The following is a 17,764-nucleotide window of genomic DNA, read 5'->3' as shown; positions in this document are numbered from 1 at the left end:
TACACAAAACAGCCACAGTTGAAAAGTTTAAAAATATTTAATAATAAATAATGAAAACACATGACAAATCTCTTCAGTTCAACACATTGCTAGTCAAGAATTCAACACATTGCTAGTCAAGAATTCAGACATCACAAGAAAATGCTCAAAATAATACCGTAGAATAGTCTGACACAAACACAGAAAACAGCTAGACTAAACTTAGTATTTTCTAAGAGAAATACTAAAGTCTAAGATCCTACTTGCATACAGACAGAGAAAAGCAAGTGCTGGTAAGTGGTCAGTTCTGAAGACAAATGCAAAATGCTCTCTGATTCTGTCTGTCTGAGAAAGTCTTAAAATAATACATCACTGCTGACTCATTTTAGATTACATAATTCATCTCTGGGTCCCAGGCTAACACAAACTCAGAGTTTTAACATTTCTTTGATCTTGCACCTGGCCAGGAAACTACAACAATAAAAGACATAGTCTATGTAAAATCTAGCAATTAACTCTGGTCTCAAAACAATATAAGGAATTCCTCAGTCCAGACATAGTCTCCGAGCTTTGAGATCAAATTGTTATACAATGCTTGACTTATCAGCTTTCTTCCAGCAGAGTGCACTGTGGTTACATTTTTGAAGTTCAAAATTTAACAGTTTTCTTACATTTAGGAGGACAAGCCTGTGGATTATATTCATATTTACAATGACATAGAAATGTAGCTAGGCTTTCAGCCTTCACATTATCTTAATAGACACTTTCATTGTTCTTCCCTTTGGGCCTGCCTAAAATGTGTCTAGATCTATTTTCAGTATTCAATTACTGAATGTAATTTCTTAGTTTGTTACTCAAAGTGAAGAGCGTGTGAGGTAACCCTGGATAGATAGATGACATAGCCTAGCTAGCTCCAAGGTTGCTTAGGCACAACTCACTCTACTAGTTCGGGGAGGTGCACTTTCCTGAAAAATAAAATGGGAAGCACACTTTTTGCACTGCTAGAAGTTTCACTCTAGGAAATGCACTATTATGCTGTCCCACATTGTAGTATATTTCAGTGTCTATTATTGAGGAACATAAAGTTCAAATATATGCTTTCTTAACATGCTTACTATCCCTTCTGAAGAAAAAAAAATGAGGCTGAGCACATGCTTGAGTCCCTGTGTGTATGTGTGTTGGTGTGCATCTGTTTATTGTTAATATCATTTAAGACTTATATATTTCCTGTGAAGATGTATGTCCTGCTTGTTGGGGCATTTAAGTACATAGCATTGGTAAGATATTGTAGCCATACTTTCAAAAGACTTTTAATACTTCCACCACAAACATGTGGAGTTTCTGGCTGTTCTCTCTGTTTTTCTGCTTGCCAGTCCTGTAATTGCTGCTGCTACTTCTAGGTACCCTGGACATGATCCTTTGCTGGGCTGACCCCCCCCCCCAAACTTCTCAGGGAATTGACCTCTAAGACTGCTCACTACTAGGCCTGTGATATGAGTGATCCAGTGGAGAGTAGCAAGCATGAAGCCTGGAAACTTGTCATTCTTGTGGCAGACAGTCATTTATTCACCATCCTCTGCATTAACCTGACATGATGTTCAAGTCTCTTACGTTTCCACCAGTGGTCACATAGGCGTGAGTTTTTCCCACATCTTCCCTGTAGCTTAGGAGAGCTAGCGAATAGCTGCTTGTGGAATGTGCACTGTAAAAGTATGAAGCAACACAAATCTTTTCCTGAACTCTTGTTAAAAGCAGTACAGTTGGATAGTCCTGCATTGATATCATCAGGATGGCTTTGCAATGGAATTCTTGAAAGAAATAAATCATATATGTTGTAGCAGTGTCCAGTGTGTCCTGAATATGGGCTGTAATTGTAAGTCTGCAGATATTCTCCCTTTTGCATGATCTGATTCTTCATTTTGGGTGCATATATGGTAGTTCCAGGCTTGTAATAGCAAAGTCCCAAATGTAATTTTCATCTGATTTGTAGATTTGCATTACTACAATTGTTACTACTTTTTAAAAATGTACTGTAATCTTCTGTTTACTTTTTATAGTCTGCAAAGCGAACATTTCAGATTGATTATGAAAACAACTGTTTCAAGAAGGATGGAGAGCCATTTAGATACATCTCTGGCAGCATTCACTATTCCCGGGTGCCTCGCTACTACTGGAAGGACCGTTTACTGAAAATGTATATGGCAGGGCTTAATGCAGTTCAGATGTAAGTACTACTTTGTACCATCCACTCCATTACTTGTATGTAGTTGTTGAGTCAGGTGCATTTAACAAATGGGGGAAACCGTCATTTATTGTTTATTTACTGACATTTTATTTTTGGGAAAGTTCGACTGGGTATATGCCGATGTTTCAGCTGGTATGTTAAAACAGTCCCCCTTCGAGCTCAAAATCATCACTATATAACCAAAACGACCTAAAAGGGCGGTACATCAAGACGAAGAAGTGATTTCTGACTCAAAATCACAAAAATTTACATAAAACGATTAATAAGACAACTGACTGAAAGATGATTAGTAAATCCTGCAAACATGACTTTGAAGAATCAGAATAAGGCACTGTTTTACCAAAACAAAATTGTGACTTTGATTCTCCAATACAAGCTTATTGTAAAGAATCCAGTCTTAATTTCTGGATGTGAGTCTGGTAGAACCAGACCAAGTAAATAGTTCTTGATTGAAATAATGATGTTTAACTGGAATAACTGCAGGAAAGAGCGTTTTAAGCAGTTTAAAGGAGAGGAATTGTATGACAATATGAATATAACCTAATTGACTGCAGAAGTTATAAATATCTAAACAAGCAAGTCTTAGCAGTATATATACCTGCCTAAGCTTGCAATCCTTTTTATTTATTTATCTTTTCCCTCCTATACCCACTTCTATTTAGATGCCAGTAATGCAATCTGAGTTTTATAGATTGCTACAGAAGAATGCCTGAACACAGAAGCTGGGTAATTTTATTTATTTTATTTATATATGTATATATATATATATATATATATATATATATATATATATGAGGGAAGGTAAGAGAACTATATGGAGAAGGATCATTTAAATATGACCTGTCTGGCTTAAAAATATAGGTTACATTGTTGTATATTTTGCCATATCTAATTGAGACTTTGATCATTGACATGTTTAAAAATGCACTTTTAAGAGGAATAGATCATAAACTTATAAACCGTATGTCTTGTACTTTAACCACTGCACTCTAATGGTATAACAGTTTAAAGGTTGAGACTAGGGATATGATGCAGCAGTGTTTTTTTGTAGAGAACTAGTCTGTTAAGCTTTGTCCGTATTGTATTTAGTAACATAAGGGGGATACCATGTCACAAACTTATACGTAAAGAAAAAACACAATTTAATACTAGTGGGAATCTTATGATACATACTAAAATCACATTGTATTCCCCCGTTTATTCCTAGTCCAGGGGTACAGTGTAGGGACGGGTATAGTTAGATGCTTTCCAATGACACACTATAACAACACATACAAAAAACATAAATCTAAATTAACATACAGATCAATTAAAACAAGCATGTCTATCTCATAAATGGGGGAAATTGAAACGTGGAATGTTAAAGGACTACAAAATAAAGAAAAAAGGAAACTATTTTTGCATTTAGCTCTGAAAACCAAAGCTAATCTCATCTTATACAGGAAACGCATTTAACTTCAGAGCAATGGACAGATATTGGGAAACAAGTGGATAAGACAAATTATAGCTTCTGGGGACAAAGCTAACAGTGCTGGGGTGGCCATAATAATTAAAAAACATTTTCAGGATAAAATACTTGAAACTAAGGCTGACAAAGAGGGAAGGTGGTGCTATGTAACATTTACTAACACAGCATTTCCGAAACCCATAATGGTGTTAAATGTATATGCACCTTGTAGCAACCACATCTCTTTTTCATGTCACTGTACCCAATTCTAAACCAACTGGAAGATCATTATCTAATAACTGGTGGTGACTGGAACACATATGAAAACACAGGAAAGGATAAATCGAACCCGACCAAACCACATAATAGACAAGCCATAATAGCTTTAAATGAACTTAAACAAGACTTCAAACTATATGACCCCTTTAAATATGAGGATAAAGATAACAAAACTGGGAATTACACATTCTACTCCCAATGCCATAAAATGTGGGCGAGAATAGACTTCTTTTTAATCTCAGACATACTCATTAACATGGACCCTACAATAGTCATACACACGAGATTTCTGTCAGATCATTCCAAAGTTACACTGAGTATCAACTGGGACAAAAAAGTTTTTAAACAATAGAGCTAATTAACTGGTCATTAAATCCTAATCTTCTCTTTTAAAACAGATGTAGTAAAAGAGATTGAGGATATATTAAAAACATCCCTTGTAAATATCTTCAGTTCTCAAACATCAATGGATATAGAATGGGCATTGACCAAAACACAAATCAGAGGAACTTTCATTAAAAAAGCAGCATATTATAAAAAAATCCAACTGAAAGAGGAACATAAAATAAAGGAGAAAATAGAACAACATGAGAAAAAATTGATAACCCTAATCAAACGGAAATGGACCTCCTAAAACTACAAAGAGACCTATATATGCTCGAGAACAGAAATTTATCTTTTTATGGGACGACAGTTGGCTAATTACACAGAAGAAGCCCAAATTCCTTCCAGAGCCTTGGCCAGAATTATCGCTCAGCAAAAATCCACCTCTGTTATAGCAGAAATAAATTACCAAGGGAAAAACTATACAAGAAATGAGGAAATTATCAAAGTATTTGAACAAATATATACTCAAACGGATCACCTTCAGATGCCCGAAATCGCATTTCACCGACACTGAATCCGGCGGGTCGAAAACACCGACAACGCAGATGACCGACAAGGTGAGTACCCGACGGACTTGGTAAGTGTGTGATAGAGTGAGGGATTTAGTGTTCGGGAGTGGACAGGTAAGTGTGCGATAGTGAGGGACTGTGGGTTTAGGGGTGGGTTAAGTGAGTTAGGGTTAGGGTGCAGGTAGGGTGTGTGTGCGATAGTGAGGGACTGTGGGTTTTGGGGTGGGTTAAGTGAGTTAGGGTTAGGGTGCAGGTAGGGTGAGTGTGCGGTAGTGTCGGATCTTGGGGTTAGGGGTGGGTAAGTGAGTTAGGGTTAGGGTGCAGGTAGGGTGTCTTGTAGTGTCGGATCTTGGGGTTAGGGGTGGGTAAGTGTGCGGTAGTGTCGGACCTTAGGGTTAGGGTTTGGGTTAGGGATAGTGGATATGTTATGTAGTGTACTGTGTTTACGTGTAGTGTGTTGGTGTAATGGTATTCGGTGTTTTATGCTGTCGGTATTTTTGTTGTCGGTCTTTGGTGTCGGTGATTTGTGTGTCGGCGGTTTCGGGCATCTGAAGGTGATCCACTCAAACATATGGAGAACAAACCCTACAAGCCTCGAAGGAGGATAGGGATCTTTTTCTTCAAAAACTAAAATTCCCTAAACTAGATTTAGATCAACAAAAAAAACTAATGGAGCCCATTTCTATTAACCAGATAACCACAACAATTAAACATCTAAAACCACACAAGGCCCCAGGACCGGATGGTCTTACCTCAGAATTTAAATCCTTCAGTCCACTAGTTGCCAAATTGTTATACCATGTGCTGTTTTACTCATGATATCACTTTTGCCCCAAAACTTTTTTGTCTTTAACTTTGTAAAGACTTCTTCAGATACAGCAATGTATCAAACCTCCACAGTTTTTAAAATTTTTCAAAATCACATGACAGGGGGTTCAAGATGGCCGCTGTTCTGTGAGCACTGCAAGCACCTAGCTCTCTGAAATACCCTGGATTATAATAAACCCAGAAGACAGCACAGACTAAAAAACAAATAAATACAACTGAATATCTATTCCAGACAACAAACAGCATTCAAAAGAAAGGAAAAAAAGCAACAGCTTCCTTTTAAAACAAAAGGATTAACTAAGATTCTAGAAATCATCTGTAGCCATGTGGTGCTGTAGCCCTGCAGTCATACATAAAGTCTGCAAAACTTACAAAAGCAAGCCGGGTAATGTCGAAGAAAATAATATGGAGACTTTAACAACTAAAACCAAATTATTGATACTAGCCTCACCAGACAAAGACACAACTCCAAAAAAACAGAGGACAAATAAGCAATCTGACAATTCCAAGCCTGCAAATAAAACCAAGTCAGAACAGTCAGCTAGCCTGGAAGATATAAAAACAGCTTTATTGCCCATTCAACAAGCAATACAGGACTTTTCCACACAGTTTCAAACATCTGGAGAGTCATTTAATCAAATTCTAACCAGAATTGAAAAATCTGAAGCAAAATATTAGAAAATGAAATAAAATTTGACTGTATATCTCGGAGAACTGATTCCCATGGCAAAGAGCTGCAAAGTCTACAAGCAAAAATAATAGATTTAGAAGCAAGAGCTCTGAATCCCTGAAACTGTTCACACATTGATCTAATACCAACTATCAAACTCTTACTAAAATCTTTACTTGATGATTCTGAAGCAACTCAACAAGTAATAATAGAGAGAGTCCACAGAGCTCTGAGCTTAATCATCCCTTGAGACCAAGACCTGTGTATGCCAAAATCATAAACTATCAAGATGTAAATAAAATGCTCTTTGCAGCAAAGAAGAAAGGGACACTCACCTGGAATAATAGTGGAATTTCCTTTGCTCAAGATGTGCCTATTCAGATAAGGCAAGCAAGGCAATTGCATATTCAGATAAGGCAAGCAAGGCAACTTCTGTCTCCATACTGCAAGTTTCTGATAGAAAATAAAATAAAGTTCCAGATGAAATACCCAAACCTTCTAATTTTCAATGTAAAAGATGTTAAATACATGATTGCTAACGCCAAGGAAGCAAAAGAGACATTCCTGTCAGTTTTCAAGCAGATTCCACCTCCAGAAACCAAATAAAATGCCTGGAAATTAAAAATGACCCTTGAGTAAAAATCGGACCAATTTGTGAGTGTTTTTGATGGGATACACACCCTGAGAGCTTCCCCTTGCTGCCTAGGCCCTTTAAATCAATGATGGGAGCCACGAGGAACACAGGAAAAAGAAATGAAAACCGGGTAGGAACTAAAATTCAACTGCCGTTTTCAATGCGCATAATATAAGGTGACACCATTTCCCAGGAAACTGGTATGTTAAAACAGTCCCCCTTCGAGCTCAAAATCATCACTATATAACCAAAACGACCTAAAAGGGAGGTACATCAAGACGAAGAAGTGATTTCTGACTCAAAATCACAAAAATTTACATAAAACGATTAATAAGACAACTGACTGAAAGATGATTAGTAAATCCTGCAAACATGACTTTGAAGAATCAGAATACGGCACTGTTTTACCAAAACAAAATTGTGACTTTGATTCTCCAATACAAGCTTATTGTAAAGAATCCAGTCTTAATTTCTGGATGTGAGTCTGGTAGAACCAGACCAAGTAAATAGTTCTTGATTGAAATAATGATGTTTAACTGGAATAACTGCAGGAAAGAGCGTTTTAAGCAGTTTAAAGGAGAGGAATTGTATGACAATATGAATATAACCTAATTGACTGCAGAAGTTATAAATATCTAAACAAGCAAGTCTTAGCAGTATATATACCTGCCTAAGCTTGCTATCCTTTTTATTTATTTATTTATCTTTTCCCTCCTATACCCACTTCTATTTAGATGCCAATAATGCAATCTGAGTTTTATAGATTGCTACAGAAGAATGCCTGAACACAGAAGCTGGGTAATTTTATTTATTTTATTTATATATATATATATATATATATATATATATATATATATATAAAGGGAAGGTAAGAGAACTATATGGAGAAGGATCATTTAAATATGACCTGTCTGGCTTAAAAATATAGGTTACATTGTTGTATATTTTGCCATATCTAATTGAGACTTTGATCATTGACATGTTTAAAAATGCACTTTTAAGAGGAATAGATCATAAACTTATAAACCGTATGTCTTGTACTTTAACCACTGCACTCTAATGGTATAACAGTTTAAAGGTTGAGACTAGGGATATGATGCAGCAGTGTTTTTTTGTAGAGAACTAGTCTGTTAAGCTTTGTCCGTATTGTATTTAGTAACATAAGGGGGATACCATGTCACAAACTTATACGTAAAGAAAAAACACAATTTAATACTAGTGGGAATCTTATGATACATACTAAAATCACATTGTATTCCCCCGTTTATTCCTAGTCCAGGGGTATCGTGGGTAGGCACAGTGTAAGGACGGGTATAGTTAGATGCTTTCCAATGACACACTATAACAACACATACAAAAAACATAAATCTAAATTAACATACAGATCAATTAAAACAAGCATGTCTATCTCATAAATGGGGGAAATTGAAACGTGGAATGTTAAAGGACTACAAAATAAAGAAAAAAGGAAACTATTTTTGCATTTAGCTCTGAAAACCAAAGCTAATCTCATCTTATACAAGAAACGCATTTAACTTCAGAGCAATGGACAGATATTGGGAAACAAAAGTGGATAAGACAAATTATAGCTTCTGGGGACAAATTATAGCTTCTGGGGACAAAGCTAACAGTGCTGGGGTGGCCATAATAATTAAAAAACATTTTCAGGATAAAATACTTGAAACTAAGTCTGACAAAGAGGGAAGGTGGTGCTATGTAACATTTACTAACACAGCATTTCCGAAACCCATAATGGTGTTAAATGTATATGCACCTTGTAGCAACCACATCTCTTTTTCATGTCACTGTACCCAATTCTAAACCAACTGGAAGATCATTATCTAATAACTGGTGGTGACTGGAACACATATGAAAACCCAGGAAAGGATAAATCGAACCCGACCAAACCACATAATAGACAAGCCACAATAGCTTTAAATGAACTTAAACAAGACTTCAAACTATATGACCCCTTTAAATATGAGGATAAAGATAACAAAACTGGGAATTACACATTCTACTCCCAATGCCATAAAATGTGGGCGAGAATAGACTTCTTTTTAATCTCAGACATACTCATTAACATGGACCCTACAATAGTCATACACACGAGATTTCTGTCAGATCATTCCAAAGTTACACTGAGTATCAACTGGGACAAAAAAGTTTTTAAACAATAGAGCTAATTAACTGGTCATTAAATCCTAATCTTCTCTTTAAAACAGATGTAGTAAAAGAGATTGAGGATATATTAAAAACATTCCTTGTAAATATCTTCAGTTCTCAAACATCAATGGATATAGAATGGGCATTGACCAAAACACAAATCAGAGGAACTTTCATTAAAAAAGCAGCATATTATAAAAAAATCCAACTGAAAGAGGAACATAAAATAAAGGAGAAAATAGAACAACATGAGAAAAAATTGATAACCCTAATCAAACGGAAATGGACCTCCTAAAACTACAAAGAGACCTATATATGCTCGAGAACAGAAATTTATCTTTTTATGGGATGACAGTTGGCTAATTACACAGAAGAAGCCCAAATTCCTTCCAGAGCCTTGGCCAGAATTATCGCTCAGCAAAAATCCACCTCTGTTATAGCAGAAGTAAATTACCAAGGGAAAAACTATACAAGAAATGAGGAAATTATCAAAGTATTTGAACAAATATATACTCAAACGGATCACCTTCAGATGCTCGAAATCGCATTTCACCGACACGGAATCCGACGGGTCGAAAACACCGACAACTCAGATGACCGACAAGGTGAGTACCCGACGGACTTGGTAAGTGTGTGATAGAGTGAGGGATTTAGTGTTCGGGAGCGGACAGGTAAGTGTGCGATAGTGAGGGACTGTGGGTTTAGGGGTGGGTTGAGTTAGGGTTAGGGTGCAGGTAGGGTGTGTGTGCGATAGTGAGGGACTGTGGGTTTAGGGGTGGGTTAAGTGAGTTAGGGTTAGGGTGCAGGTAGGGTGAGTGTGCGGTAGTGTCGGATCTTGGGGTTAGGGGTGGGTAAGTGAGTTAGGGTTAGGGTGCAGGTAGGGTGAGTGTGCGGTAGTGTCGGATCTTGGGGTTAGGGGTGGACCTTAGGGTTAGGGTTTGGGTTAGGGATAGTGGATATGTTATGTAGTGTACTGTGTTTACGTGTAGTGTGTTGGTGTAATGGTATTCGGTGTTTTGCGTTGTCGGTATTTTTTGTTGTCGGTCTTTTGGTGTCGGTGATTTGTGTGTCGGCGGTTTGGCGTTTCGGGCATCTGAAGGTGATCCACTCAAACATATGGAGAACAAACCCTACAAGCCTCGAAGGAGGATAGGGATCTTTTTCTTCAAAAACTAAAATTCCCTAAACTAGATTTAGATCAACAAAAAAAACTAATGGAGCCCATTTCTATTAACCAGATAACCACAACAATTAAACATCTAAAACCACACAAGGCCCCAGGACCGGATGGTCTTACCTCAGAATTTAAATCCTTCAGTCCACTAGTTGCCAAATTGTTATACCATGTGCTGAACTATATAATAAATAACATACATGATATTCACTTTAGCGCCTCCAAAACTGTTTTTATATTAAAAAACCAAGCGGACCCTAAAAATTCAGATAGCTATAGACCCATATAGACACCAAGATCCTGACCTCAATACTCGCAAACAGAGTTAAAAAATTTGATAGAGAAAATCATTTCTCCAGAACAATCTGGGTTTACACCACGTAGACAGACCAGTGACAACACGCTAACATTAGAAGCATTAATATCCTTTGCAAATCAGAGCAATACCAACATCTTCCCAATGGTAGTAGATGCCCACAAGGCTTTTGATAGGGTCAGTCTTGAATTCTTGCTGCAAACGCTCCGTCACTTTGACATACCTAAAAATTTTATACAGATCATTCAAATTCTCTATAGTAATCCATATACATCCCTATATATAAAGAAAGCATGGTCAAACAGAATTTCAATAAAAAATGGAACATGACAAGGCTGCCCGCTATCACCCTTTCTTTTCAGCCTTTACCTAGAACCCCTATTTCTATATATTAAACAAAATGCATATCATAATCCCCCCTCAATACATAACTTCAAAGTTTCTCTCTCAGCATTTGCAAACGATTTAAACATATACTTTACTACACCAAGTTCAGACATGACCAAAATAATAAACACAATTGAACAATTCTCATACATGTGTAACTACAAATTAAACTTTAATAAAACTAATATATCCCCCTTAAGGCCACCTAGACTCATCTCCCTAATACCTCTCTTAGACAAAATAAAAGAAGAAACCAAATACCTGGGGATTACTTTCTTTCAGAATAACAAGGAATTCTACCAACATAATGAAATGGCAAAACATAACACAAGATTGTACAAGATGGAATAACCTTAAGGTACCGTTTTTGTCTAAAGTATCAATAATTAAAATAAACATACTACCTAGATTAATATATCTATCTATGACATCACGGATAACTATACATAATAAATTCTTCAAACAAATTCATACTTTTCTAGCAACATTTATATGGGAACCTAAAAAGACCAGAATCTCCTATCAAAAACTAACACGTCCGAAGAACAAAGCGGATCTGAACTTGCCAGATTTCAAAACATACTACTCTATTATCAACACTAATAGAATACTGAGAATAGCAGAGTATGACCCCTCGGCAAAGATTGGTTCACCGGCCTGGGTAACTCTATACTATAGGTACATAATAACACTAGACATCAATCCCAAAGCATTTCCCTTCTTAAATAAAAGATTTACAAGCCTATAACATAATAGACACAAAAACGTTTTCACTCCTTAAACCGCTATGTTAATACTACAACTCCTCCATAAAAATCCTAACTTAAAAGTAAATAACAAGATGCTAAACCTAGACTCCTTCCCTCGGTTAAAACATAAGAGAATCCAAGATATCTACCCGTTCCTCAGTAGCACACTTCATGAATTAAGAAGTAATCTAAACTTGCCTAAAGTGGGTGGCACAGTGGTGCAGCGGTTGACGTTGTCACCTCACAGCAAGAGGTTCGCCGGTTCGATTCTCGGCTGGGGTGCCTTCTGCGTGGAGTTTGCATGTTCTCCCTGTGTTCGCGTGGGTTACCTCCGGGTACTCCGATTTCCTCCCACATTCCAAAGACATGCATCTGGAGCATTTCTTCCTGGGCCTCCGCTGAAAACAGGCTCTGTGGAACCTAGTCTGACTTTCCCGGTCAACAAATGTTAAATAAATAAAATAATAAATATATAATAATTTTAAGACAAATCAAAGAGGTGTGTTCCAGTTACCTCCAAAACCTTACCATACTCGAAAGTGACTTTGAAAACTGTACCCTACTTTGGAAGACTATGTTAATGTCAAGGAAAGCAATAACGAACTCATACAAAATGACAGGGGAAATCAAATTCCAGAAAGACCTTCTCTTCTTAAAACCTGATATGGATGACCAGCAAACAGAAAAGGCAATCAACTTAACATTGAAAACTATTCCACTTAAACTCTCTTACACGCAACTCATGATTAATTCTTCTTCTTCTTCTTCTTCTTTCGGCTTTTTCCCGGTCAGGGGTCGCCACTGGCCTGGGATCACCACCTTGTCCAATGTTGAATGGCAGTAGTGTTTGTCGAGCCCCCAGTTCGGCGCCCCACCACCTCACACACACACACACTCACCACTCACGCGCATTGTAGCCAATTTAGAGATGTCACCCACTGCAGCATGTCTTTGGGGATGGGGAGAAACCCCGAGCACGGAGGAAACCCACGCGACCACAGGTGGGAGACATCGCACAGAAGGCAGAAAGGGCACCCAAGAGCCGATCGAACCGAGAACCTTGGCTGTGTGAGGCGGCAATGCTAACCACTGCACCACCGTGGCCGCCCACGCAACTCATGATTAATAATAATGCTTATTTCACTCCAGCAATTCTTCACAAATTCAATGCAACTAAGTCCCCATACTGTCCACATTGTAAAGACCAGATTGCAGACCTAATACATATATTCTGGAGTTGTAAATGCTTTTTCAAGCTTTGGAATTTCCTTAAGTTACAACTGCAAAAAATGGGGTATCAAGCATCAACACTAACATGGAAATTTACTCTTTTACATATCTTCCTGGTCAACATCTCAGGAAAACAAGCTAACCCACTTATAACGATTTTCTTATTAATGAAGCTATATATAGCTCGCAAATGGTTAGATCCTGTAAGTATCTCTTGGGAGGAATTCAAGAAATCCGCTATTAAACATCTACTAGCACATAAAATAGTATTGGACAAAAGAAACAAAAATATGAAAGCCCAAGCAATCTGGGAACAGTCCTATAACATCTTATTAGCATAAAGCACCAGGTACACCATATCTTATGAACTGGAAGTATTCCCACGAGTACACAGATTAACTATCATTTTTGTATGTGCTGTTTTTAGACTAATGACATTAATTGGGAAAGCATCTTTGTATATATTGTAATTAGGTATGTTGTATGACCTACATGTTTCTACTTTAGCCACAATGTATAACATGCAAATATGGTCATTTTGTAAATATGGAATGGTTATGTCTTTTGCAAATGTAAAACAAAAATAAAAATTATTGAAAAAAAAAATCACATGACAAATTAAAATCCATTTTTAAAGGCATATTGCATAAGTACGTCCTTTAAAATGCATACATAATCCATATTCACATAATTTCAAATGTGAGAAGTAAAACTATAAAATATTAAAAACAATATCCGAATCCTTATTGGGAGCTATATAAATGTCGGTCTTGAGGCTTTTAACTTTAACAAACAGGTGATTGAGGAGACTTCATTCAAACCTAGGGCATTACTTGCATTAAATCGTAGCTGCTAATACAACTCCTTCTCCAGTAATAAACCCCAGGGTCCCCCTCTTCTTGTAGAAGTCCAAGTTCTGTATCACTGTGAATTTAACTTCATGCCCCAGATACTCCACAATATGTTTAGATTAATGGTACTTCAGATGGATATAGTAGTAATAATCACCACCCAGCCATGAGTGGTACAAGTTTTATCCAGGACTCTTCTCTACCCGTGAGGGTAAAGCCCATTTCAGTAAATTTCACTGGGAGTGGCTATGTTTTGCATAATCTACGTTCATGTCATGATTCTGTTATTAAGGTATTTTGAAAAATTCTTACAATAAAGTTAAGGATCCTAAAAATACAACTTAACGCCATTAACTTTTAGTGCTGAAGAAAAACAAGGTAATAGCCAACCAATTGAATAATAACCTAGTAAGGAGGCAACCAAAGTTCCATCTCAACATTTTAAGATTAATAATTGTAGTTTACTGTGGCATATAAACAAACAAACATCACCTTCAGTATTATGGTGTAAATGCTGAAACAAAATAAAATTTCACAGCCTTTCTAGCAATAACCGTGTGCACCCTTAAAGTACCATAACCTGCCCTTCCATGCCCTTAATTATAAATATGCTCCATGCATCTAATTTTCATAGGTAGGTACTAGGCTATCGGCCCTAGGGCCTATACAAGCCTAGCCAAAATGGTACCCTGGCTTTCGCCATTCAAGAAAATTATTTTCCTGTGCCCTTGTCGAACAGTGACACAGAGGTGATCCCCAGGGTGAATTTCCTATTTCCCATCCAATCATCAAGATATTTCTTGAAGAGTGCTAATGAGGAGCTTTGTTTGATATAGATAGGTAGTTTGTTCCAGAGTATGGGAAGTCTGTGGGACAGGAATCTATCCCACTAACATGTTCTGTTTATTGTGGTGACAAGGTTTAGGTCCCTAGAGCATGTAGCTCAGAGGGATTGGGATTTCTTTAAGTGGAGCATGTCCAACACCTCTGGGTTTGACAGAGGCAATCTCTGCCTAACATACAAAGCTATGACTAGGCGATATGTGATGGAGTAAAGCTGGAGTTTTTTGAGACTGTCTGCGTAGGGAATCTGTTTGAGACCAGTAATCCTTTTTGTGAGGTATTTCTGTGGCCTTTCCAGTTGTTGTAATGTCTTGTGAGGTACATACAAAAAGAGGCGTTGTACTCTATAATGGGTCTAATGAGTGACAAGTAGAGGGGAACAATGACCTCTTTTTTTTTTTTTTTTTTTTTCCTGGATGAGAAACCTTTTGTGATGAGGTGTGCCACATAGAAGGATTTCCTGACTACTGGTGCGTTGTGATTATCAAGAGAGAGACTACTGTGCACCTGTGTCCCAAGGTCTCTTATAACACTTTCGGTGTTAAGTAGACTACCACCTATGTGGTAGCTCATGGGTACAGAGTTTTTTACCAAAGGTGATGACAGTGCACTTTTTGGCACTGAGCTTGAGGCCATGGCTTTGACACCAGGCATCTGTCTCATTGAGGCCCTTTTGTAGGATGTCCACATCGTTAGGAGTTTCAATTATGGCTCCTAGTTGGCAGTCATCTGCGAACTTCGTTCGCCAAAGTCCTTCTGTGTTAGCCTGTACTTCAGAAAAGTAGATACCAAACAGGAGAGGACCCAGGACTGAACCCTGTGGTACTCCACTTGTCACTGGTCTGAAGTCGGATTTGGAGTCTACTACTTTCACAGTGTGGGTTCTGTCAGTGAGCCAATTGGCAAACCATCTTGTGACATAGGGATTTATACCTAGTTTAGTGAGTTATCTATAATTCCAGAGTGGGAGATGGTGCCAAAAGCCTTGGCGAGATCTAGATAGGCTGTGTGAACCACCTTACCCTCATCTATGGCTTTGGTAACTGCTTCAAAGAAGTCAATCTGGTTTAGGAGACATGATCTGCCTTTTACAAACCCGAACTGGGTGGGGTCCAGAGTAGATTACCAATTTCTTTGTTTATAAGTTCCATGATGATATGTTCCTTGGCCTTGCAGACCAAGCTCATTAGGCTAATGGGGAGGTAGTTCCCAGGGTCCGTGGTGGCTCCTCCTTTGTGGAGTGGGATAACCATTGCTGTGCACCATTCATTGGGCACAAAGCCTGAGGTGAGGCTCTGATTGAACATTGTGCTTAGGTGGGGTGCCAGTTCATTCTATAGTTCATGTAGAACACAGCCTGGAATGTTGTCAGGTCCCATGGATGCTGTGTTCTTGGCTTTGGAGAGTGTGGTGTTTACCTGTGCAGCCATGATTACAGGAACTTTGCATTCTTCCAATATAGAGATGGGCCCTTTAGGGAGTGGGGGAGGGTAAAGTGGGGGGGGGGGTAAAGTTAGCACTGAACCTATCTGCCACGATGTTGGCGATATCAGTTGGTTCTGTATATTTAGTGCCATTGTGCTGTAACTCAGAGTAGACCTGGGTATTGCCATTGAGATTCTTGACATAGCTATGGAATGCTTTGTGGTTGTGTTTAGAATCAGTGGCAATTTTGTTTTCATAACTAGCTTTACAGATTTTTAAAAGGGATTTCAGCTTCTTACTGAGGCTGACCAGGGAGTTCTTCCAGTCATGGTATTTTACTATTTTTTGCAACAGTTTTTCTTCTGTTGTAGAGTTTGTTTATGGCAGGGGACCACCAGATTGGCTTTCTTTTTTTGGAGGCTAGCATCTTGGTTCTGTTAGGGCTAGCACGGTCAATGCACTCGTGTAAGTGCTTGCATTTGTGTAGGATTCAGCAGTCATGCCTCTATTGTCCATCTGCATGGGTGTTGTGAAGTTTTCCACTTCTGTCTTAAGCGTGAAGTTGGCTTTGGAGAAATTTTTTATGGTGGTTTCCCTAATTGGGATGGGGGCGGGATGTGGATGTCTAGGCTGATTAGCTCGTGGTCGGATCTGACCAACGAGAAATTGACGTCTGGTGTGGAACACCGGTCGCCCATGTTGTTATTGACCAGGTCTAGGATATTGCTGCCCCTGGTAGGGGTGTGGATAAGTTGATCCAAGGCGTTGGAATTTATGAATTCCAGAAAACGTTGAGCAAAACAGTTGGTACATGAGTAGTTTTCTCAGTTAATGGTGTGGTAGTTGAAATCGCCCATTATTAGGGTGTTGGGTTGTACCCTAATATTTTCCAGTGTATATCAAAAAATGAGAGAATCCTGGGGCATGGTGGGGGATCTGTAGCAAGTTAAAATTTGGATTGCGGTCTTGCCCGGAGTTAGTTGCACTTAGATAATGTCAGATGCATTATGCTGAGCAACTAGCCTGGAGGTGTGGATATCCTTAATGAATATGGACATGCCTCCACCTTTAGTGTTTCGGTCCAGGGTAGGTGGCCAAAAGGTGTGGTATGAATTATAGCCTGGTAATGTAGGGGTGCTTTCTGGAGCCTTGAACCAGGTCTCTGTCACTGCACAGATGCCGATGTTCTCCATTTTAAGGAGTGCCTCGAGTGAATGCATTGTGAGGTTTAGAATTCTAGCATAGAGTAGCATTACCCTCAGATTTTGCTTGCTTGTACCTGTTACGGTGGTGAATTTGTCATTTGAACCTTGCCGAAAAAGGGCACTATAGGGGTGGCAAGCACCTTAGCTAGTATTCAGAATCCCAAGGGCAACAGGTACAGGCCATCTCTGGCAAAGCATTGTGGTCTGTCGCTCATGTCATCCCAGGCAGACTGATATTGGATCCCCTTAGATTGACACCAGAATCTTAGCCAATTGTTGAAGGCAGTCATTTTGTCCTTGTACTGTGGTATCATTCTGAGTGATGGCAGGATGCTACTCAGGGCTGGGGTCATACCTACCTGGGCTACAAGATCGGAGAGCTCCTCCATGTCTCTTTTCATGTAGTCCAGGGAGGTACGTCTCAGGCCATTCACAACAAC

The 17,764-nt window shown here is 38.5% G+C and overlaps 1 protein-coding gene across 1 annotated transcript in view; it reads left to right on the top strand.

Annotated features, from left to right (window-relative positions):
* The window catches only part of GLB1 (galactosidase beta 1), a 1,256,403-nt gene that overhangs the window by 28,096 nt on the left and 1,210,543 nt on the right, over positions 1 to 17,764 (top strand). The window contains exon 2 of the mRNA XM_044064915.1: positions 2,037 to 2,203. Within this exon, the coding sequence (XP_043920850.1) occupies positions 2,037 to 2,203 (167 nt within the window). The remainder of the gene's footprint in view (positions 1 to 2,036; positions 2,204 to 17,764) is intronic.

This window comes from Protopterus annectens, chromosome 3.part0, assembly GCF_019279795.1.
Source record: "Protopterus annectens isolate FY-2018-M chromosome 3.part0, PAN1.0, whole genome shotgun sequence".
Classification (NCBI taxonomy): domain Eukaryota; kingdom Metazoa; phylum Chordata; order Ceratodontiformes; family Protopteridae; genus Protopterus; species Protopterus annectens.
Note: the sequence above shows the minus strand (reverse complement) of the source record. Positions and strands in the feature narration are given on the sequence as shown.